A 21,636-nucleotide genomic window follows, 5' to 3' on the forward strand; every position below is an offset into this window, starting at 1 on the left:
GACCAGTGTGTACATGTCAATCCCAATCTCCCAATCTATACCAGTGTGTACATGTCAATCCCAATCTCCCAATCTGTCCCCCCAGCCACCCTTCCCCACTGTTTTCAGTCTTAACAGAAATACTTGGAAAACCAAGCCTTTGAGAACTTCCCAGGCAGCAATGGACATGCTTAGAGACCACCTAACCAGTACATATGACCCCTACTCCAGTTACCAAAGGGAATCTGGGCGTTCTACTTTGAATATCCTTTCTAGAGTTGTTTCTAATTTTTCCAAGATTAAATTTAGGAATATGTCTAGGAAGCAGCTGGTCTCCACCCAACTACAGAAGAATAAACTCTCACTGACATTACAGGGTCGTGGCTATACCGTCATAAACTAAGTATTTTCCTATCTACCTTGATGATCAGGGTCACAGCATATATGGCCAGATCAGAAAGTGTAAACTCTGAAAATGGGGTTGGAGACGGAAAGGGCAATGTGTTGCTGGCCACTGTGGTGTCACTGCTCCTGATACAGGTGTAACCTGAATCCTCACTTGGGAGCCAGAAATCAGCTGAGAAGAGGCTTCAGGAGAGAGACTGCCCTGGCCCCGAAGGTGGGTGAAGTGGGGCCTCAGCACTGCTCATCCCACCAGACAGGCTGGACCCTTGAGCTCCTGACTGGCACTGAAGGGCTTGGGTAAGTCCCTGCTGTAGTGTCTCAGTGGATACTTACGCGACCCGGGAAGTTAGGACAAGAGTCCTGGCGCTTGCCGCTGAGGTGTGAGCACTTTGCGAGCCAGCATACTGAATGAGAGTGCCCTGGTTATTACTTCCGGTCGGCGCCTCACTGTTACCTGGCTCTGCCATATAAAGCTGATGCCTGGGCGCAGGGCGCTGAGAGCGGTCACACCGCGTGGACCGAACATCCTGACCTATACCCCAGAACTCGAAGGACCCTGGCCTTCCCTGGGCTTCTCCAGGAGACCTGCAGGCCACACAGAGACCCCAACAGGCTTAGTCCTGCCTCAAGGTCCGGGCTGCTCCTCGCTCCAGGAAAAGGGAGTTCGCTCCAGGCGATGGAGGAGAGGGTCAAGGAGGCAGACTCTGCGTCCCTCCAAGGCAGCTGGCCCAAGCGTCCACCGGCCATCCCCTTCCCCGGCAGTCCCAGCCTGGTAGGGAGGGCGGGGCTCTGGATCGCTGAGAAGTGCTCGGGCCGGCGACCCCACGGTGGAGCAGCGTGTGCGGGGTCGGGGAGCCAGGCTGCGGGGAGGGAAGGGCCCTCTTCCCCACAGCAGGGGAGCCCACACCCCGCACGGGTAAGCCCACCTCGCCAGACGCTGACTTCCGGTCGTGAGCACCACCCTCCCCGAAGCCCCGCCCCGCACCCACTGCCTGCTGGGATCTGTAGTTCGTCGGGAAGGGACCAACGCGGCCGGTTCGTGCGTTTGTGTCTGCGTGTTTGTGTGTCTGTGAGTGTGTTTCGAGGTCCGCTGTGGCGTCTCTGTCCCCCTGATCTCTCCCCCGAGGACCCACTGGTCCCGGGCTTGGCGCAGGGATCGCAGGCCACCGCTCCCGAGGTCCCGCCCCGCGGCCCACTCTTGCTGGGATTTGTAGTTCGGGCCTGGGTGGGGCCGCAGGTCGGGGGTCCCACCTGGGCCCGGCGTGGTACCATCCTTATTCTTGCTTTTTCCCGCGTGCCCTGGATCTGGACAGTAGACATGGCGCGGTGTCGCAACTCCAGCCGAGCTCCCCCTGGCCCTTCCCCCGGTCCGCCGCCCCCGCGATGTATAGGCCGGCGCCTGGAGGACAAGACGCTAGATGCTAAACTGAGGCACGAAGATGGGCGCGCTCTGGCCGGGTAGGAAGGTAGGGAAAGCCAGAGTGAGGACTTGGCCTGGGAGGCCCAGCCCAGGCCTGCTGGGCAAGGCTGGACTAGGCGACAGTCCAGGGCCCTTTCAGTTCTTAAGAGTCTGCGATCAATGGTGTCTCAAAATGATGACCAGACCCGCCCAGGACTGGCTGGACACATTAGAGGTGATTACCCTATAGAGCTGACAGATAACATTTTTGTCAAATTTAGCAACCCTACAGAAGGAGGCCAGGGAGGGAAAAGGACTCTTTTGACCACGAAAACCAAGAAATGGAGCGACACTGGCCCACGGGTTTGCTTTGAGGATCAAGTTGGGGGGTAGGGGCTGTGTGTGGAGGGGGTGTTTTGTAAACTGTAAAGCCCCGGGCATGGGTGAGGTGTTATCTGAACTCTGAAGCACTGGAGAAAAGGTGCTGGGCCTTCAGGAGCCACACTTTAAAGGAGAAGTTACACTTACTGTAGTTAAGTAAGATGTCCCATTAGGAGAAGCTGGGTCGTAGGTACGTGGAAACTTTCTATACAATTTTTTTAAGTGGGGTGCAAATGGGTCGAGCCAGGACTTAACCATTTATAGGTTACAGAGCCCTTTCATTTGTTGACAGCCTTATTGAATGTGCAGTTCAGTGTTTTTAAATATATTCTGAGTTGTGCAATTGTCACCACAAACTAATTTGAGAACATTTTCATCACCCCCAAAAGAAACCTGTACTGATTAGCAGTCACCCCCTAAAGTCCTCATCCCCTCGGACCCTAGGCAACCACTAATTTACATCCTGTTTCTACAGATTTGCCTATTCTGGACATTTCACATAAATGAAATCATATATGTGGTCTTTTGTGTCTGGCTTCTTTCACTTAGCATGGTATTTTAAAAATTCAGGTTGTAGCATGTATCAGTACTCTGTACTACTTTTTTTTTTTTTTTTTTTTTTGCTGTACACGGGCCTCTCACCTCTGTGGCCTCTCCCATTGTGGAGCGCAGGCCCAGCGGCCATGGCCCACGGGCCCAGCCGCTCCGCGGCATGTGGGATCTTCCCGGACCAGGGCACGAACCCGTGTCCCCTGCATCGGCAGGCGGACTCTCAACCACTGTGCCACCAGGGAAGCCCTGTATTATTTTTATAAATAAAACTTTTTTTTAAATTTTAAATCCCAGTATCTAGAGGATGAGCAGGGGTAGCCCCTTATGTGTGAAGGACTCAGAACTGGCACTAGCATTCAACGCCGAGAGCAGGATGGGCCTTGGGAGAGGAGGCGGGAGAGCAGTGATGTACAGTGATAGTTGGGAGGGGAGGCCGGGGGTCCTACCACCTCGCTCTGCATTTACTAAGGGAGTCCCGGAGCACGTTATTTTGACCCCACTTGGCCTCCATTTTCTCATCTGTACAATGAGGATAATAAGAGGGCAAATGGGAGGATTAAATGAGAAAATCATATGAAGGACAGTGCCTGGCATATAGTGCCAACACTCAAGAGTGTTGGCTCTTATCATAAACTTACAATGGCGTGAGGACCCAATGTGACCCTGGCCTTGAGGGGGTAAACCTGTCCTCTCGTGTCCTCCCTGGGGACCAGTCCCTCCTGCCCCAGTCACTCGGTACCCTCCCCGCCACCACAATGCTCCACCAGAGCTTCTCCTGGCCCGCTCATTCATGCTGTACTGGACAGTCCTATTTTCCCAACAGGTCACCAAGGAATTCTGGGGTGTCACCATCCAGGACGCCTCTGAGCACCCAGCAGTGATTGAAAAGAAACTTTCTAATCATGAGCTTTATTCAGAAAATATGGCCATCCAGACCCCCAGCTCTTCCTCAGAGAAGCTGAAATGATTTAGAAAAATTCACTGCAGATCAAATTTAAAGCCTAGCAGTGGGCTCTCCTGGTGGAGCAGTGGTTAAGAATCGGCCTGCTAATGCAGGGGACATGGGTTCAAGCCGTGGTCTGGGAAGATCCCACATGCTGCAGAGCAACTAAGCCCGTGCGCCACAACTACTAAGCCTGCGCTCTAGAGCCCGCGAGCCACGACTACTGAAGCCTGCACACCTAGAGCCCGTGCTCCACAACAAGAGAAGCCACCGCAATGAGAAGCCCTTGCACTGCAACAAAGAGCAGCCCCTGCTCGCCACAACTAGAGAAAGCCTGCGCACAGCTACGAAGACCCAATGGAGCCAAGAATAAATGAAATAAAATAAAATAAATTCATTAAAAAAAAAAAGACTCGCAGCATCCTGAGTTAGTGCCTTCAAAGGAATATTCTGGGGGAGCTGTGATACTGGAATTTTCAGGTATTGCAACAGATCCCTGCCATCCCGCCACTGCCCCGCCCCGCCCAGGCTGAGGAAATGCAACAGGTCAGCCTGATCTGCCCCTCTGGATTGGAGTCAGAGGAGCCAGAAGGGACTCCTCATCTAGTGCTGCATTTTACAGATGGGAAGCAGGCTCAGAGAGGGCCATATGGCAGGGTAGTTAGAGAAGCCAGGTTGGGAACTCAGGGAGAATCCTTTGCAATTTCAGGAAATTCTTAGCCCCGGAAATCAGTCCATAGCCTGGGTCTATGGGCACAGAACCAGAAAGCTGGCCATCTTGGGCGGCTGCAGACCTTGGCCAGAGCCCAAGTAGCCAAAGCCTGGAAGTCAGTCTCCGATGCCTTCCTCTCCTGGTTTATTTTAGCCAGATGTTTGTTTTAGAAGTAGGAGTTTATTAATCATAATGGCAGGCTGCACGTGTCTAGGCCTTTACTCTTTTCAAAGAGTCTCCCATAGGTCATCTCATTGGATCCCCACAGTCCCTCAAGGTAGGAGGGCTGGGGTAATTGTCCTTGCTTCACACGTGAGGAACCTGTGGTTCAGAAGGTTTAAGTGACTTTCCCAAGGTGACAGAGGTTAGGGCACTGTTAGAATTTGAGGAGTTTGCTCTCTGTTAATTCAGTAAAAAAAAAAAAATAAAATTTTTTTTTGGAGTGTCTCTTACCTGCTGAATGCTCTGCTGGGTGCTGGGGTCACAAGGATGACCTGATATGGTCCCTGGGCTGGAGGAGCTAACAGTGTGATGGGGAAGGCACACGTGGCAGATGAGAGAAAGGGGTGGTGAGGGGACTTTCTGGGGTGGTAGAAGTGTTTTATATCTCGGTAGGGATGTGGGTTGCATGGGTGTTTGCATATGTGAAGACTCATTCAAATGCACACTTACGAGTTGTGATTTTCACTGTAAATTTTACCTTAAGAATGCAGAAAGTGGAAGTGCTCTGCCTAGCATAGCAGAGCAGAGCATACGCTATGCCTAGTAGGGTCCTGGTGGGGCTCAGCTGTCCAGAAGCGGGCCAGGGGTTGACTAGGTGGCCCATGGATATAATTCCATTTTTGCTCCCAGGGTATGGCTGAAAAGTTTTCCCACGGAGTCTGAAGACTCAGATGGCCCAGTGGCCTGATGCCCAGAGCACCCAGGGAGGACTAAGGAGGAGGTCAGGGATTACTGCACGTTTCGAGGAGGGATATTTAGGCTGAGTCTGTAGGTGACCAGTTGGTCAGAGGAGGGTGGACACGTGGGGCGGTTTCTAAGCATTACTCAGGAATGGAGTGTAGTCGCTCAGTGTTGTCCAGGTGGAAAGGAGTAGAACCAGGCTTTGAATTGCTTCCCTTACCCCAGGCCCCATCAGTGGGCCTTGGAGAAAGTCATGCTGGTTGGAATTTTCCAAGCTGCTTCCCAAGAAAGGAAAAGTCCTCTTACCACTGCATCAAGGGGCCACGTCCTAATCCTGATGCCTCTTGGCAGCCGACATTTGCCGGGGTGTGCCTGCTGTGCAGGGCTCTCTCCATTCAGAAGCAAAAACGGAAGTGTGGACCACTTGCTGTCCTCACTTCCGGAAGGCCTAGCCTCTGGGCGGAGACACTGGCTGGCCTGTTTTCCTCTGAATAAAGACAAGAAGGGTGGGACTTCCTTGGTGGTGCAGTGGTTAAGAATCCGCCTGCCAATGCAGGGGACATGGGTTTGATCCCTGGTCTGGGAAGATCCCACATGCCACGGAGCAACTAAGCCCGTGCGCCACAACTACTGAAGCCCGCACGCCAGGAGCCCGTACTCCGCAACAAGAGAAGCCACTGCAGTGAGAAGCATGTGCACCGCAAGGAAGAGTAGCCCCTGCTCGCCACAGCTACTGCTCACCACAACTAGAGAAAGCCGGTGTGCAGCAACGAAGACCCAATGCAGCCAAAAAAAATTAAAAATAAAGAATAATAAAAAAAACCCGAGAAGGGTGAGGAGTTCCAGTTCTAGCACCGGCTTTGAGGCCAGACCAGCCTAGATTAGAATCCTGGTTCTGCTACTGAACTAGCAGTGTGACCCTGGACAAGTTACCTACCCTCTCTGAGCCTCCGGGAGACTTCATTAAGCGGCGTAATGACAAATAGTTGTGAAGACTGAACGAGGTCACGTTTACAGCACTGAGTACATAGTAAGCACTCAAGGAAGAGGAGCTGTTACAGTTTAATCCAGGCCAAAAATCTTAACAGTTGAGTGGGTTGTGAACACTGCCTTGCTCTCGCCAAGTTTTCTGCAGAGTACTGTTGTTAGTTTCCCGAATACCCGCCCCACTTCCAGGTTCGTTTCAGAGCCGAGTCTCCCCCATGGCGGGGGTGGTGGGGGGAGGGGGAGACGACTATTGCGAGGGGCGGGCTCAGCAGCGTCCCCAGCCAGCTCGGGCCCCTCCCTCTGATTCGCTCTGGGCGGCTTTTAGCCGCTCACGTCGGGGGCGGGAGCGGGGAGGGGAGGCAGGGCAGGGCAGGGCGGCAGAGACAGTGGCTGGAGCAAGTCAGCAGGGCGCAGGCAGGCAAGTAGCGCTTGGGGTCTGACCACTCGGCGCCTGGGCTCCCCCTGTAGGGGTCGGAGGGGCTCAGCTGGTCGCGGGCCCCCTCGTCTGCGCGCCCGGCTCCCCCTTTTTCTCTTAGGGGCGCAGCCGCGTGTCTAGTCAGGTCTCCTCGTTTCCCGTAAGGAGGGGCGGGAGGGGGTGAGTCAGTGCTAAAGAGATGCTTTATCTTCCTACATTTGGGATAAATTGAGCGTACCTGCTGGGGAGACCGGAGAGGGAGGAAAAATGAGCCTGTTAAAAAACAGCTTTTAGAGTCTGGTTACCAGATAATGTGATTAATAACGTTAGTTATTGTTAGAGTTCCAAGGCGCTAGAGAGTCCTAGACTCTTTTAACTGACCTGCTCTTCTGTTTCGCTGTTAGTTTGCAAACGTCTCCCCCGCCCCCCCGTACCCACCCCTTGGTGATGGGGACACCTTTTTAGCCAGGTGAGGCTCCAGTGTGGAGAGAGAGCAGTGACTCCCATTCATGCTTGTGCCCTGCGGAGTCCAGAGTCCTAGAGCCACCCGGGTTTTGCCCCAGTGCAGACCAGAATCGACGAACCTCGCTGGGGCGGGGTGGGGCAGGGCGAGGGCGAGGGCGGGGCGCGGAGAGATGATCTGGGGTTTAACTTTCCATCCCTTCCCTCTGCTAAACCATGAAGGGAGAGGGAATTCAGGCATTGCTTTGGGAGGTGCTGGGGTCCCATGGTAAATTCAGTGTTGGCAAGAGAAATCCATGTAGGTTTATTGAGCGTCTATAATTTGCTCATTAATTATACCATTTCATTTAATCTTCACTTTTGTCTTCATGCCCCTTTTACAGTTAGGGCACAGGGAGGCTCCAGGAAGTTAAGTCACTTGCAGGAGGAAGCAGAGCCAGTAAGTAGCCAAACTGTCCAACTCTTTCCATTCTGCCACGTTATCTGCCCAACCAATGGCTCTCGTGAGGACAAGACCCTCTTTTTAAGGCCATGGAGACACTCAGGTGCCAGCTAGCGTTTGTGTTCTTTGAAGAAGACATTCAACTTATCTCGTTCTGGTCCAGAAGTTCTAACACATGCATTGATTCGGTTCCACTGCTGCCCCCTGGGTGGGGCCTGACCCTGAAGGCTGAGCCTTGTCTCTAACTAGCCTGTTGATCAACCCTGGGCCAGGCCTGGCCTGTGTCCAGCACAGGTGGGACAGATTTCTGGACTCCGCTGCATCCTCTTGCACGGATTCCACAGGGCATGGAAGCTTTCCGTGCTCTGTCTCGTGCTCCCTGTGTAATCACAGGCAAGTCACTTGTGCTCTCAAGGCCTCCATATTCTCCTCTGGAAAGCGGACAAACGAGTTGGACCAGACTAGCTCCAGGGCCTTACGATGTGATGGAGGCAAGATGGCCCCTGGGTTGAGCCAGATCCAGGCTTATTTTTATTGCTGTCCCTCAGAGCACCCTGGGCCGAGACTGTGTGACAGTCAACATCTGGTGAGTGAGAAGCTGAGCAAGGGTAGATCTGAGAGGCATCCAGCATGCGGGACACAGCAAAGAGTGTTTTCCCGGCCTCAGCCACTCCCCGGGAACAGAGATTTAACAACGGCAACAAAAAAAATCAAATGTATGCATTCAGGCGAGGAGGAAGGCAAGTCGAGAAGGAGGAAAAAGTGGTTCAGAGCCAGTGACCCTACCCAGGAAATGTGACTAACCCAGCAGAGGCTGGGGCCAGGCAGACGTGCCTGCCTCAGGCCGGTGAGCGGGAACGTAGGCAGTCTTGGCTTTCCTGTGGTTTCCCTCGCAGGTCCCAGACTCAGAGCTGCGAGCCCTGGCTTGCAGCCGGTGGAGCCCACTGTGATGGGACTCCAAGCTGGCGTTGCCTCCACCTCCCAATGGGGGTGTCTGAGGAGCCAGCCTGGCCGCACTCCCTGCTAGTCCCCTATGTCGATCTCCTCCGTCAGGGACTGCCTGCCCGCGCAGCACAGTCTACCCTTTCCTGCCCTCGGCACCAGCTGGGGAAGGAGGCCAGGGGTGGGGTCGATGGGTGGGAATATCAGGAGATAGCAGAGGGAAGGGAGAGGCTGTGGTGTGTGTGTGTGTGGGGGGCTGGCTGGAAGGAAGCAGAGCCTGAAAAGCAGAAGTGGGAGGAAGCAGAGCTGCGCGGAGAGGTGAAAGTGGAGGGAGGCTCGGCGGGGGATGGGCTGGCCGGGACTCCCTTAGGTGGGCAGGCGAGGGCAGAAACAGAGGCTCACGTTTCTGGAAGCCGCTTTGTCCAGGACTGGTGTACCCCACCTGCCGTCCTTTCCAGTCACTGGAGCCTCAACTGCCCGGGCAACGGGTGGATTGGGCTCCGCATAGGGACAAGGAACCCCTGGGCCGGGGCTTGTCCTGGCTTGTGGTGCCCAACCTCCTGACAGAGGCCACCGCACTGAGTGACCGGACACCTGAAGGTCCTCAGCCAGCCTGGAGGTGCATTCAGATTTGAGGATACTTGTTCCTAAGACAGGATGGTGGCGTGATGGTAGATAGGTGGGCTGGAATGGCTGGGGTGGGGGTGGGCAGGTCTCACATTTGAATTTAAACTGTGTGGCACGGTCCGTTTTTTTTTTTCTGACCAGGATCGAAGCCGTGCCCTGTGCAGTGGAAGCGTGGAGTCTTAACCACTGGTGGCACGGTCCATTATTTTGCAAATTCAAGAAGACCCCAGCCCACGGTCCAGCCAGCTGCCTGGGGTAGGGTAGGGGTGGGTGCGGGAGCGAAGGTGGAGCCAGGAAAGGGTAGGAGTCCTGCTTGGTGTCAAGGGAGAGAACACTGGCCGAAGAGCTTCCAGGCAAGGCCTCTGGACCCAGCAGCTCCTGCAGATGTCCAGGTTCCAGGCTGGGAGGAGCTGGTGTCATTTCAAGTTCTGACACTCACCCCTTTCTCTTTCTAGGGGAGAAGGGTAGGGGTTGTTGCATTTCACACCTAAGGGCAAACCGGGACTGTGCGGTGAAGGGACCTTTTGGGAATCAGTGGACTCGGGATCTGAGGAAGGCACAGATAGCGGGGAGGACCTGTCATTCTGACAGCTGGCAAGCACTGCCGCAAAGGTCTGCATAACTGACCCCCCCACTTCACAGTGTGTCCTCAAAGCCCGGCTCCTTCCTGAGTCAGGACCTTGGGACAGCCAGCAGGGCAAACATCCTGCCCCTACCCCTAGCCTCTGCTTTCTGCCTCCAGGGCTGCTCCTGCCTGTTGATTTTCCTGTGCTATCTCTTTTTTTTTTTTTTAATTTATTTATTTATATTTATTATTTTCTTGGCTGCATTGGGTCCTCGTTGCAGCACACAGGCTTTCTCTAGTTGCGGTGAGCAGGGCTACGCTTCGTTGCGGTGGGCAGGCTTCTCATTGCGGTGGCTTCTCTTGTTGCGGAGCACGGGCTCTAGGCGCGCAGGCTTCAGAAGTTGTGGCATGTGGGCTCAGTAGTTGTGGCTCGCAGGCTCTAGAGCTCAGGCTCAGTAGTTGTGGTGCACTGGCTTAGCGGCTCCACGGCATGTGGGATCTTCCTGGGCCAGGGCTCGAACCCGTGTCCCCTGCACTGGCAGGTGGATTCTTAACCACTGCGCCATCAGCGAAGCCCTCCTGTGCTACCTCTTAGGCTCCATCTGGTCTAATAACTGGAGAAAGTCCAGTTAATCGAATACATTCTCTGAGCGCCTGCAGGGTTCCAGGCACAGTGTAAGGTTCCAGCTCGATCCAAAAGGGCAAAATATGCCTCCTCCTCAAAAGGCCTTTATAGTCTAGTTGGGGAGATGGCCAGGCCCATAACCCAGCACACTGTGGCAGAGTGGGAAAGCGTAAAGGCTTTAACGTAAGAGGGACAGAAGCAGCTGCCTTTTGAGGTGGTGAGTTCCCCATCACTGGAAGTGGTGGAGAAGAGGATGGTGAGGGATGTAGGGGTTGGGAGGCAGATGTGGAAGAGGATTAACTAGGTACTAAGCCTCCTTCTAATGCCAGCATCTGTGATTCTGTGACATTCCCCACGTAGGGTAGGTTGGCTGCGGTCCCTTGCATGTGATGGCTTCCTGCTTCTCCACCCCCATCAGCTAGACCTTGAGACTCGCATGGGCTGTTCTTTATTTCTGTGCCCTTCCGCCCTCATTTTGCCCAGTGCCAAGCTCCCAATATAGACCCTGAATGGAATTGAATAGACCCTGTTGTGGGCTGCTTAAGGAATGCAGGAGTACCGGGCATGTCCCCTGCTCTGGTTGAGCGGTCAGGTCATGCTCCAAGACAGCCTGTAAGCAGGAAGTGAAGGGTGTGCTCCTAGGTGAGAGGGCTGGGAGAACTCCCAGAGAAGGCCGAGGCCACCCAGTGTCCTAGAAGCCTCCTCAGATGGCTGCGGCTTGAAATGGGCCCAGAGGGGTGGTGGGGCTTGGATGGATGTGAGGTGGAGCTTCACACTGAGGAAGCTGAGGAGCTGTGGGCTTGGGCAGAGGAGCTGGAGGGAGAGGAGTGACAGGCCGATGGCAGTGGGCGCTTGCGGGGCAGAACTGTGAGCAGAAGGCTGGTGGGCATCTTTACAGTCATCTGGAACTTCTCCAACACTGACATCCGGGCTCCACCCTGGAGAGTCTGGTTTTTATTTTTAAAGAATCAATTTTATTTACTTATTTATTTCTGGCTGCGTTGGGTCTTCGTTGCTGCGCGTGGGCTTTTCTCTAGTTGCGGCGAGCGGGGGCCGCTCTTTGTTGCGGTGCGCGGGCTTCTCACTGCGGTGGCTTCTCTTGTTGCGGAGCACGGGCTCTAGGCACGTGGGCTTCAGTAGTTGAGGCACGCGGTCTCAGTAGTTGTTGCACGGGCTTAGTTGCTCCACGGCCTGTGGGATCTTCCCGGACCAGGGCTCAAACCCGTGTCCCCTGCATTGGCAGGCGGATTCTTAACCACTGCACCACCAGGGAAGCCCCGAGAGTCTGGTTTTAACTGGCCTTGGCATTGGGATTTTTTTAAAGCCCCCAGATGACTCTGATATGCAGGCAGGTGTGAGATGCTGGTCTGGACAGAGTTAACTGGCAGCATAAGAACCACCTAGAACATAGTTCAAAATGCAGATGCCCATCCTCACTCCAGACCCGTGGAATCAAAATCTTCAGGCTTGGGCCTCGATGTTTTTATAAGATCCCAAGGTAATTCTAACCGGCGGCCGGGCTGGAAAGCCAAAGTGATGAGGGTCAGGCCGCCAACCCCTCTCACCTAAACATTGCACTGGTTCTTGGAGGCCTGTAGCCCCGCAAGTGGGCTGCCTGCTTTTGAGTTATGGCCTGAGCTCTCAGGTCGGGACACAGAACAAAAAAATATGGGAATTCTCTGGCAGTCCAGTGGTTAGGACGCCACGCTTCCACTGCAGGGGCGCGGTTCGATCGGTGGATGGGGAACTAAGATCCTGCGTGCCGTGTGACACGGCAAAAAAAAAAAAAAACGGTAGACAGCTGACAGTTGGCCCACTTGTTCACGCCATCTCTGTCCACGAGCTCTCCTCCCTGGCTTGGTCTTGGGGGTGGCCACGTCACCACTTCAGGCCTGAGTCGCAGGCTGAGCTGTCCGTTACAGGGGATGTGGGCACAACATGTGACCCTATGTGGGATGGAGAACCATTAAAGGTTCCCTCCTCCAAGCCTCCCCCTCGCTGCCTCCCCTCTACCTTGGGGAAGTGTTGTTCAGCTATGTTTTAAGTTAGGAAGGAAAAGGAAAGTCAGTTTCACCTGGTATTTTACACCCATGGCCACTGCTCCTGTTTCCCCATCTGTTTCCTACTCAGACTCAACATCTTCTGCTCTCCCGTCCATCCCCCAAAGATTGCCCTTTGCCCTTCCTGCTTCCCCAGGCCCCAAGAGTCTCCTAATGGTGCCTTTTAACCCTGAAGTTCCCCAGGTCCTTCCCTTGCACCACTGGGGCTCTCTGTTAGTGGCACAGCATGAACTGGGTGGCAGTGCTTGCTGGTGTGGGCTCTGCATTTGTAGCCAAAGAAAGAAACCCTCTAGTCATGGGAACGTAGGAAAGAGTGAGTGAAGCCATGGCTACTACACTTGTGAAATTTTTTAAAAGATACTATTTTTTAAAAATGCTTGCCTTTAGCACTTTGTTTTTTCCCTGAATAACTTCTGTCCAAAAAAGGTTGCTCTTACTGACCTACAGAATAAAGATGATATTCATCATCCTGGCATTTGAGGGGAGCTGGGCATACAGAAGTGATACCTGAGGCACAGACGTAGAGAACAAACGTAGGGACACCAAGGGGGAAGGGGCGGTGAGATGAATTGGGAGATTGGGATGGACGTATATACACTATTGATACTATGTGTAAAACAGATAACTAATGAGAACCTACTGTATAGCACAGGGAACTCTACTCAATGCTCTGTGGTAACGTAAATGGGAAGGAAATCCAAGAAAGAGGGGATATGTGTATACGAATACCTGATTTCACTTTGCTGTACAGTAGTTACTAACACAACATTGTAAAGCAACTATATGCCAGTACGAATTAATCAAAAAAAAAAAAAAAAAGAAGTGATAGCTGATGCCTGGGAACGGGGGGCGGGGGTGGAAATTCCCTAGGGAGGGAGTTTAGTATTAGAGAAGGCACTAAGTCTAATGATAGCTGTAGCTTTTTTTGTTTTTCTGAGATTTTTTTGTTTGCTTTTGGTAGATGCCTTTTATCAGGTTAAGGAAGTTCCCTTCTATTCCTAGTTTGCTAAAAGCTTTTTTTTTAATCAAAAATGGATATAGAATTTTTCTAAATAATTTTTCTGTATCTACTGAGATGATTTTATGTTTGTTCATATGGCTTGATAATAGGGTGGATTACATTGATTTTCAGATGTTAAACCTACTTTGCATTCCTGGAGTAAACCCTGTTTAGTCATGATGTTTTATCTTTTTATATATTTCTGAACTCCATATGCTAAAATTTTGTTAATATTTTTTTTCTGTGTTCATGAGGGATCTTGGTCTAATTTTCTTTTCTATAATATATTTATCTGGTTTTGTTATATCAGGAAAATGGTGGCAGCATGGGATGAGTTGGGAAGTGCTCTCTTGTTTTCTAGAAGAGTTTGTGTAGAATTGGTATTATGCCTTCCTTAAGTTTTTGGTAGAATTTATCTGGACTTGGAATTGTTTGGAGGCGGGGGAGTTTTTAAGTACAATTTCAATTTCTTTAATAGATATTAGATGGTCATCTCTTTTGTTTCTGTGTTGGAAATTTGCATCTTTTCTTAATCAGTTTGTCTAAAGGGTCATCAATTTTATTGATTTGTCCAAAAACCAGCTTCACTGATTTTCTCTATTGTTTTGGTTTTTGGTTTATTGATTTTAAGTCATTGACTTTAGACTTTTCAAATATAAGCAGTTATTGCTTAGAGAGATGTATCCCAGCCTCATGCAATGCCCAGAGTTAGGAGTCTGGAAGCAGGAGAGGTCACAGCAAGGGGAAGACACTGGCCCAGGGCCAGAGACTCCTAGTGCTTTTTACTAGTCACTGCGTGATTTGGGACTTAGACTCTCTGAGCCTGAGTTTCTTTGCCCGCATAATGGAGCCAGGGATAATCTCCTCTTGAGCTGTTGGAGACGAATTAGTTGAGTATGAAAGCACTTGGCCACCCGGAAGGACCTCCCCAGACCAGTGTGAAGGCTGGTTGTCATGGGGCTTCCCTGGTGGCGCAGTGGTTGAGAGTCCGCCTGCCGATGCAGGGGACACGGGTTCGTGCCCCGGTCCGGGAAGATCCCACATGCTGCAGAGCAGCTGGGCCCGTGAGCCATGGCCGCTGAGCCTGCGCATCCGGAGCCTGTGCTCTGCCAACGGGAGAGGCCACAACAGTGAGAGGCCCGTGTACCGCAAAAAAAAAAAAAGAAAGGCTGGTTGTCTTGACATTTGTAATAATAATGGCTTCTTCTGTCTTTCCAGATCCGGAGACAGCATGTACTCACCCATCCCCCAGAGGTAGGCTATGCACCCCGTTCCCTTCACCCCTCCCCTCTTCTCTTCCGAGGGCTGCCCCTCCTCACCCCCACACCGCAGTCCCCAGGCCTGCCCAGGTCTCTCTGCTCGTCTCCTCCACCACTTGTGGGCCTCGGCCACCACCAACCCTCCCCCCTCCCGCAGTGGCTCTCCGTTCCCAGCCTCGGTGCAGGATCCCGGCCTGCACGTATGGCGGGTGGAGAAGCTGAAGCCGGTTCCCGTGGCCCCTGAGAACCAGGGCATCTTCTTCTCGGGAGACTCCTACCTAGTGCTGCACAATGGCCCGGAAGAGCTCTCCCACCTGCACCTGTGGATAGGTAAGTAAGAGAGGGCTGGGGGGACTGGTGGGGGGACTGGCCCGGGCAGGGGTTGGGACTGGCAAGGGTCTCACGGGCTGTGCCCTGCCACCTCCCACTCGCCCCAGGCCAGCAGTCGTCCCGGGATGAGCAAGGGGCCTGCGCCGTGCTGGCCGTGCACCTCAACACCCTGCTTGGGGAGCGGCCTGTGCAGCACCGAGAGGTACAGGGCAATGAGTCCGACCTCTTCATGAGCTACTTCCCACGTGGCCTTAAGTACCAGGTTAGAGCCCACCTCCCGTACCCCAACCTGCGGCTGCTCTCAGAGTCGGGACCCCTTCCAGCTGGCCCTTACCCTGCAAAAGTCCCAGACCCACACGGGGCTGGGTCCTCCCCACCTTTCTGCCTGCCTCCCAGTGGGATGGGGTGTGGCATGCTCGGGCCTCCATTCAGGCTGGCCATCTGGGCTGCAGGAAGGCGGCGTGGAGTCAGCATTTCACAAGACGTCGCCAGGGGCCACCCCAGCTGCCATCAGGAAACTCTACCAGGTGAAGGGCAAGAAGAACATCCGTGCCACTGAGCGGGCACTGAGCTGGGACAGCTTCAACACAGGGGACTGCTTCATCCTGGACCTGGGCCAGGTGGGTAGGCAGGGTTGACTGAGCACCCACCTGTGTTGGCAGTGTGTGTGTATGTGTGTGTGTGTGTGTGTGTGTGCGCGTGTGTGTGTTTTGGCCATGTCTTGAGGCTTCTGGGATCTTAGTTCCCCAACCAGGATTGAACCTGGGGCCACAGCAGTGAAAGCGCTGAGTCTTAACCACTGGACCCCCAGGGAACTCCCTGGCATTGTGGGGTTTTTTTTTTTAGGCAGAGGTCTTCTTAGAAGCCCATATGATTTAAATTTATTTATTTATTTATTTATGGCTGTGTTGGGTCTTCGTTTCTGTGCGAGGGCTTTCTCTAGTTGCGGCGAGTGAGGGCCATTCTTCATCGCCGTGCACGGGCCTCTCACTGTCATGGCCTCTCTTGTTGTGGAGCACAGGCTCCAGATGTGCAGGCTCAGTAGTTGTGGCTCACGGGCCTAGCTGCTGCACTGCATGTGGGATCCTCCCAGACCAGGGCTTGAACCCGTGTTCCCTGTATTGGCAGGAAGATTCTCAACCACTGTGCCACCAGGGAAGCCCCAGCATTGTGTTTTAAAAGGTCAGGGACCAGGAGGCCAGGGCAAAGGGAGAGGGGCTGAGAAGCTATAAGCCCATTCCAAGTGGGGTCACTGCAGCCATTACAAGACATCCCTGTATTTCTTAGGACAGAAACCTCCCTCTGCTGTCTGGCCATCGCCTCTAACACTGGAGCCTACTCTCTCCTACTCCTGGAGCCTTTGTAGCTCCGAGTTAAGCCGCCTCCCAGCCCATGCGTTAATCACTTCGCTCATCCCTTCCCTCCGTGAATCTATGTGTCTGCTCTGAGCCAGCACTGGGACCACAAATTGCTCACCCAGGGCAGGAAGCCAAGACGGGCCTGTCACTGGCTGTAACCCATGGCAGGAGATGATGAGGGCCCTCTTAGGGGCAGTGGCCTGTGCTGGGGGAGCTGGGGGCAGGGAGAGGCCTTCTAGCCCAAGCCCAAGCCGTTGTCCCAGGGAGGCGCCATTTGACTGGACCCTCACGGAGGGGAAATGCCCTTCCAGGCGAAGATGATGGGTAAGCCGAGGCACTGAGACAGATAAGGGTGCAGACATGCATGTGGACAGCAGGGAAGGATGTAGCCTGACCGGGACCCAGGGTGGGAACAGGAGCGGCGGGAGTGGAAATTGCTAAGGAGCCGAGATCCAGGGCGGGAGGAGATTGATTCTCTGAGGGTCTGGACCGCATCTGTCGTGCTAAAGATTTGGGACAGGAAGAGCAACCCAGATGCTCTTTGGAAGGAGGACTGGAAGCAGTGAGATATAGAGGCAGGGGACCCGCTCAGGAGGGGTGATGAGGGCCGTGCCTGGCGGGGGGTGCAGAGGTGTGTGAGATACTGGGCCCAGGGATGTCATTCACCCATTCATTCATTCAATAAGTGTTTATTGTAGGCCTAAAGATGTGCCCATTTCTGTTTTGGCACTGGGCATACAGCAGTGGGCCAAGCCAAACAAAACAAAACACTCATGCCCTAAGGAGGCTTACTTTCTAGTCAGGGAAGATAGATTATAAACAAGATAAAGATGTTTCAATATATGACCCAAGTAATGTGGAGAAAGATGCGGGGCAGAGAATCGCTCTTGCCAAAGACTGTCATTCCCGTGCCCAGAGAGGCCTTGGTTCCTCTCTGCCTTCCTTTTTTTTTTTTTTTGTGGTACGCGGACCTCTCACCGTTGTGGCCTCTCCCGTTGCGGAGCACAGGCTCCGGACGCGCAGGCCCAGCGGCCATGGCTCACGGGCCCAGCCGCTCCGCGGCATGTGGGATCTTCCCGGACCGGGGCACGAACCCATGTCCCCTGCATTGGCAGGCGGACTCTCAACCACTGCGCCACCAGGGAAGCCCCCCCTCTGCCTTCTTGATTGTCTTCGATCGTCTTGCCTCAGAGGGCAGTTCTGCGGACCCTGTGAAGGGCAGGATGCAGGCAGTTGGCTCTAACCCGTGCCTCCCCACTTCCCTCCAGAACATCTTCACCTGGTGTGGTGCAAAGTCCAACATCCTGGAGCGTAACAAGGCACGGGACCTGGCGCTGGCCATTCGGGACAGCGAGCGGCAGGGCAAGGCCCAGGTGGAGATCGTCACCGATGGAGAGGAGCCTGTCGACATGATCCAGGTTGAGAGATGTGGGGAGGGTAGCTCTGCTTGGAAGCCACCGAGAGGGGCAGTGATCAGCTGGGGCACGAGGGTGATGGGTGGAAGGCTGTGAGGGCATCTGCGGTGCTGCTCAGGGCTTGGTGGGATTCAGAGTCAAGTACCCCTCGGGATGGAGGGACTGGTGGCCGGGCAGGAGGACCTAGCCCTCCCCACCTCTGCCCGGCGCCCTTGTGCAGACAGAGTTTGTCCCACTGGGGCGGTGGCCCTGGCTGTGATGGGTTGGGAAGGTCCAGGCTGAGTGCCCAGGAATCCCTGGAAACGTGGCCTGCTCTGACCCCTGCAGGTCCTGGGCCCCAAGCCCGCTCTGAAGGAGGGCAACCCTGAGGAAGACCTCACAGCTGACCAGACAAACGCCCAGGCTGCGGCTCTGTATAAGGTGGGCGCCCCGGGCCTGCCCTAGGACCAGGCGGGATACGAGCCTGGGTGCTTGTGGGGCTGAAAGGAGGGGAGAAAGCAGTGGGAGGCTGGGCCAGGCACCAGGGTGGTTTATCCAGGGCTTGGAGCGAGGGTAGGATGGGAAGTGAACGGGTGCTGGAGGAGATGAATGCCACTTCGCTTCCGGCCCGTTCTTGGAGAAGGAGGTTTGAAACAAGCGCACGCTGAGCTTTACTTTGTGGGATTCTTTACCTTCACTTGTAATGGGGAGTCTACTTAATTTCCATGAATTCTGGGGCACTGTGAGGCGGTGGTTGCGCCTGAAGTAGGGCTGGGGGTCGCCCAGGATTTGCCTGTCGTGTTTCCTCCACCTCCGGTCTGCTGCGTGGCCTGGGGCGGTGGGTGGAGCCGCAGCGGGGAGGAGGTGACACGGCACTGCCCATCCTCCCCCAGGTCTCTGATGCCACTGGACAGATGAGCCTGACCAAGGTGGCCGACTCCAGCCCCTTTGCCCTCGAGATGCTGATACCCGACGACTGCTTTGTGCTGGACAACGGGCTCTGCAGCAAGATCTACATCTGGAAGGGTACGTGTGGCTTCTGCACCCCAGCCTGAGACCCCTGCAGCCGCTGACCGGGCAAGGCTTCCCGCGGGAGGGCTCAGCCGACCCAGAGACGGCTGACTCAGGGAGCCTCCGCGGCTGTGGGTTTTCTCAGGGTTTCCTGCGCCCAGCCCAGGCAAGGGTTCTGCACTTTTAGCCTGCCTCCGAATCACCCGAGGGCCTGTTAACACCCATAGCTGGAAGCCACCCCTGAGATTCTGATGCACGAGGTCTGTACCAGAGCCTGAGAATTCGCACGTCTAACCAGCTCCCAGGCCTTGCTGCTGGTCCAGGACTGCGTGTTGAGGGCCACTGTCACAGAGCTCTCCTAGGCCTTTGGCTGCTGGGACCCCAGATCCTGCCATTCTGCCTTGGGGTGTGAGAGCTCGATTTTAGATATGAAATCCCACCTTATGCAGTGGGTAGAGAACTGGTAGAACTTGTTTTTCCAAGAGATTGGGTTGGCTGGGAATGAAATACTGTTGTGTGGAAGCCTGTTTGCTAGATCCAACTCTGAAAATGTAACAAACCTCTGAGTCTCTGAGCGGTACCGGGAGCCTCCTCACTTCTCTGTGCTTGTCTTTTTTCTTGAACGTGTCTCACCTCCCTGCCCACATTATAAAGCTCTTGAAAGCAGGAACCATATGGTCTCGAGTGTCCTGACGAGATAGCATGTGCTCAAGAAATATTTGTGGGGTCAACCAAGGCCAAGAGAAGTTCCCAGCCAGGAGGATGGAGAAACGTTAGGTGTTCTAACTTGGTAGCTACTAGGCAGGAACACTCTTGCCTCAGGGAAGGGCCAGGAGTGGCAGGCAGTAGGGCAGCTTTCTGGTCGGGTGGGGGAGCATTGTGCTTCTGGGGCTGACTTTTCCCTCCTGCCTCTGGGTGCCTTCCCACAGACCCAATGGGGTGGGCGTGGTGCTCCCAGATGCCCACGGAAGTGTATTTAACCCCAAGCAAAGAACCAAGACACCGGGACTTCCCTGGTGGTCCGGTGGCTGAGACTCCGCGCTCCCAATGCAGGGGACCCAGGTTCGCTCCTGGGGCAGGGAGCTAGATCCCGCACGTGCAACTACAGAGCCTGCACGCAGCAACGAAGATATCCAGCCAAACAAATGCATATTTAAAAAAAAAAAAAAGAACCGAGAAACCAGTGGAGAAACAGGAAGCTTGGGAGCAAGGAAGAGAAGTATTTCGTAATCACAAAGGAAGGATACAGCACATTAATTTCAGACACGTTGTCGCTAACTAGATTTTCATAGCCTGGCTGGAGAGCCAGCCACAGTTCACAACATTGTCTCTTTGGAAAAGCACCTCCAGCTGGAGCGCAGTTTGGTTAAAGGGACTGCCTGCAGGCAGGAAGGGAGGACGCTGCTCTCCCTTTTTATCGGCTCTTAGTTGGCATAACTATTAGGCCGATGTTGGCATCTGGCTTTGTGGGAGTAAGATTACAGTCAATCACATCCTTTTTTTTGTCCAGTTGCATTTTGCAAAACAACAGTTGATAACAGTGCAGTTGACAGACTCAAAAGGCGAGGGGCCCTGGAGTGGGAGAGAGGGGCCTGAGAGTCTGATGCCAGGGAAACATTAGTTCTCCCTGAATATCCCTAGGGCCCTGGCCCTAGCAGAAGGCTTTGATGATTGGAGCGGGCAGAGGGCAGTTTTCATCTGGGGCTGCCAGGTTGGGAGGGGCTAACCTCCCCCCTCCAAAGAGCCCCCTGAGTGTTCTTAGTGCCTCCTGGTCCATTTATTTTAAAAGGAGCCAGCTATTCTCTGAACCCCCTTAAGTCTCCTTGAGAGAAGTGGGGTGTGGGCTAGAGAGGGTACCTTCTCTTTCACAAAATCTCCTCCTGGGAATTCACTGGTGGTCCCGTGGTTAGGATTCTGGGCTTTCACTGCTGGGGGCCCTAGTTCGATCCCTGGCCAGGGAACTTAAGATCCTGCAAGCCTCGTGGAGTGGCCAAGAAATAAAAAAAGGTCTCCTCCCTACGATCCAGGGCGCAAAGCTAACGAGAAGGAACGGCAGGCGGCCCTGCAAGTGGCTGAGGACTTCATCGCCCGCATGCGGTATGCCCCGAACACTCAGGTGAGGAGCCTCCCTTCCCCCCAGCGCCCTCCTCCTGGGGCTCTTCCCTGGCCTCCTGCCTCTCAGACTGGACAAGAAGGGCGGGAAAGCCTGGGGCACAGTCAGAAGCAGTCAGGCCTCCCTCCCAGACCAACCCAGCGGGAAAGCCCTTCTCAATCCTTCCAAGCTTTACAATACATGATCTTTTCTAAGAGGATGGTTGGGCAGTGCTCCCCCGGGAGCCCAGCAGGTCTGGTACACCTCTGGGGCTTGTGCGTCTCCTCTGGGCCGAGGTCCCTAGCTGGTTCTGCCCCTGCTCATCCCAGCACGGCGACACCACAGGTCAACCTGATGGGACCTGATAAGGCTCATGTATAATTGGTGCCTCTGTGAAACCGCACCTGAGTCCTCGAAGCAATCTGTTTTCTCAGCCCGCGTCCCTGTAATCTTTCTCGTCTCCTGGCTTATCTGGGGAAGCTTCCCTGGCCTGGATGGCATATGGACTTGGGCCTGGTGCCCATCACCCTCCTCCCTGGCTCCGGCCCTCCCCGGCAGAGGCAGAGGTGGCAACCTTGTGAGCCCGACTCCTCCCCTGCTGATCCCACAGGTGGAGATCCTGCCTCAGGGCCGCGAGAGTCCCATCTTCAAGCAGTTCTTCAAGGACTGGAAATGAGGGCGGGCCTCTCCCTGCCCCCACCTGCTGCCCGCTTGCTTCTCCTCCAGCTTCCCGGTCAGTGCCGAGGTGCCCCCGCCGATGATCAATAAAGGAGACCAGTGCCCTCTGCCTGCA

The 21,636-nt window shown here is 54.3% G+C and overlaps 1 protein-coding gene across 6 annotated transcripts; it reads left to right on the top strand.

Moving 5' to 3' along the window:
• Window positions 1–662: 662 nt before the first annotated feature.
• CAPG (capping actin protein, gelsolin like) lies at window positions 663–21,636 on the top strand. Of its 6 annotated transcripts, none has more exons than XM_060169711.1 (11): window positions 6,593–6,683; window positions 7,526–7,577; window positions 14,618–14,653; window positions 14,816–14,988; window positions 15,096–15,190; window positions 15,441–15,608; window positions 17,615–17,764; window positions 18,089–18,181; window positions 18,634–18,766; window positions 20,779–20,867; window positions 21,454–21,636. In XM_060169711.1, the coding sequence occupies exons 3-11, from the start codon at window positions 14,631–14,633 to the stop codon at window positions 21,517–21,519; spliced, it is 990 nt and encodes a 329-aa protein (XP_060025694.1). In that variant the 5' UTR covers window positions 6,593–6,683; window positions 7,526–7,577; window positions 14,618–14,630; the 3' UTR covers window positions 21,520–21,636. The 6 variants fall into 6 exon arrangements, with proteins under 6 accessions (XP_060025693.1, XP_060025695.1, XP_060025694.1 ...); XM_060169706.1 differs by having other exon boundaries at window positions 6,595–6,683; window positions 15,096–15,250; XM_060169710.1 differs by lacking the exons at window positions 6,593–6,683; window positions 7,526–7,577 and adding an exon at window positions 663–681 and having other exon boundaries at window positions 15,096–15,250.

Source organism: Lagenorhynchus albirostris, chromosome 13, assembly GCF_949774975.1.
Source record: "Lagenorhynchus albirostris chromosome 13, mLagAlb1.1, whole genome shotgun sequence".
NCBI classification, from domain to species: domain Eukaryota; kingdom Metazoa; phylum Chordata; class Mammalia; order Artiodactyla; family Delphinidae; genus Lagenorhynchus; species Lagenorhynchus albirostris.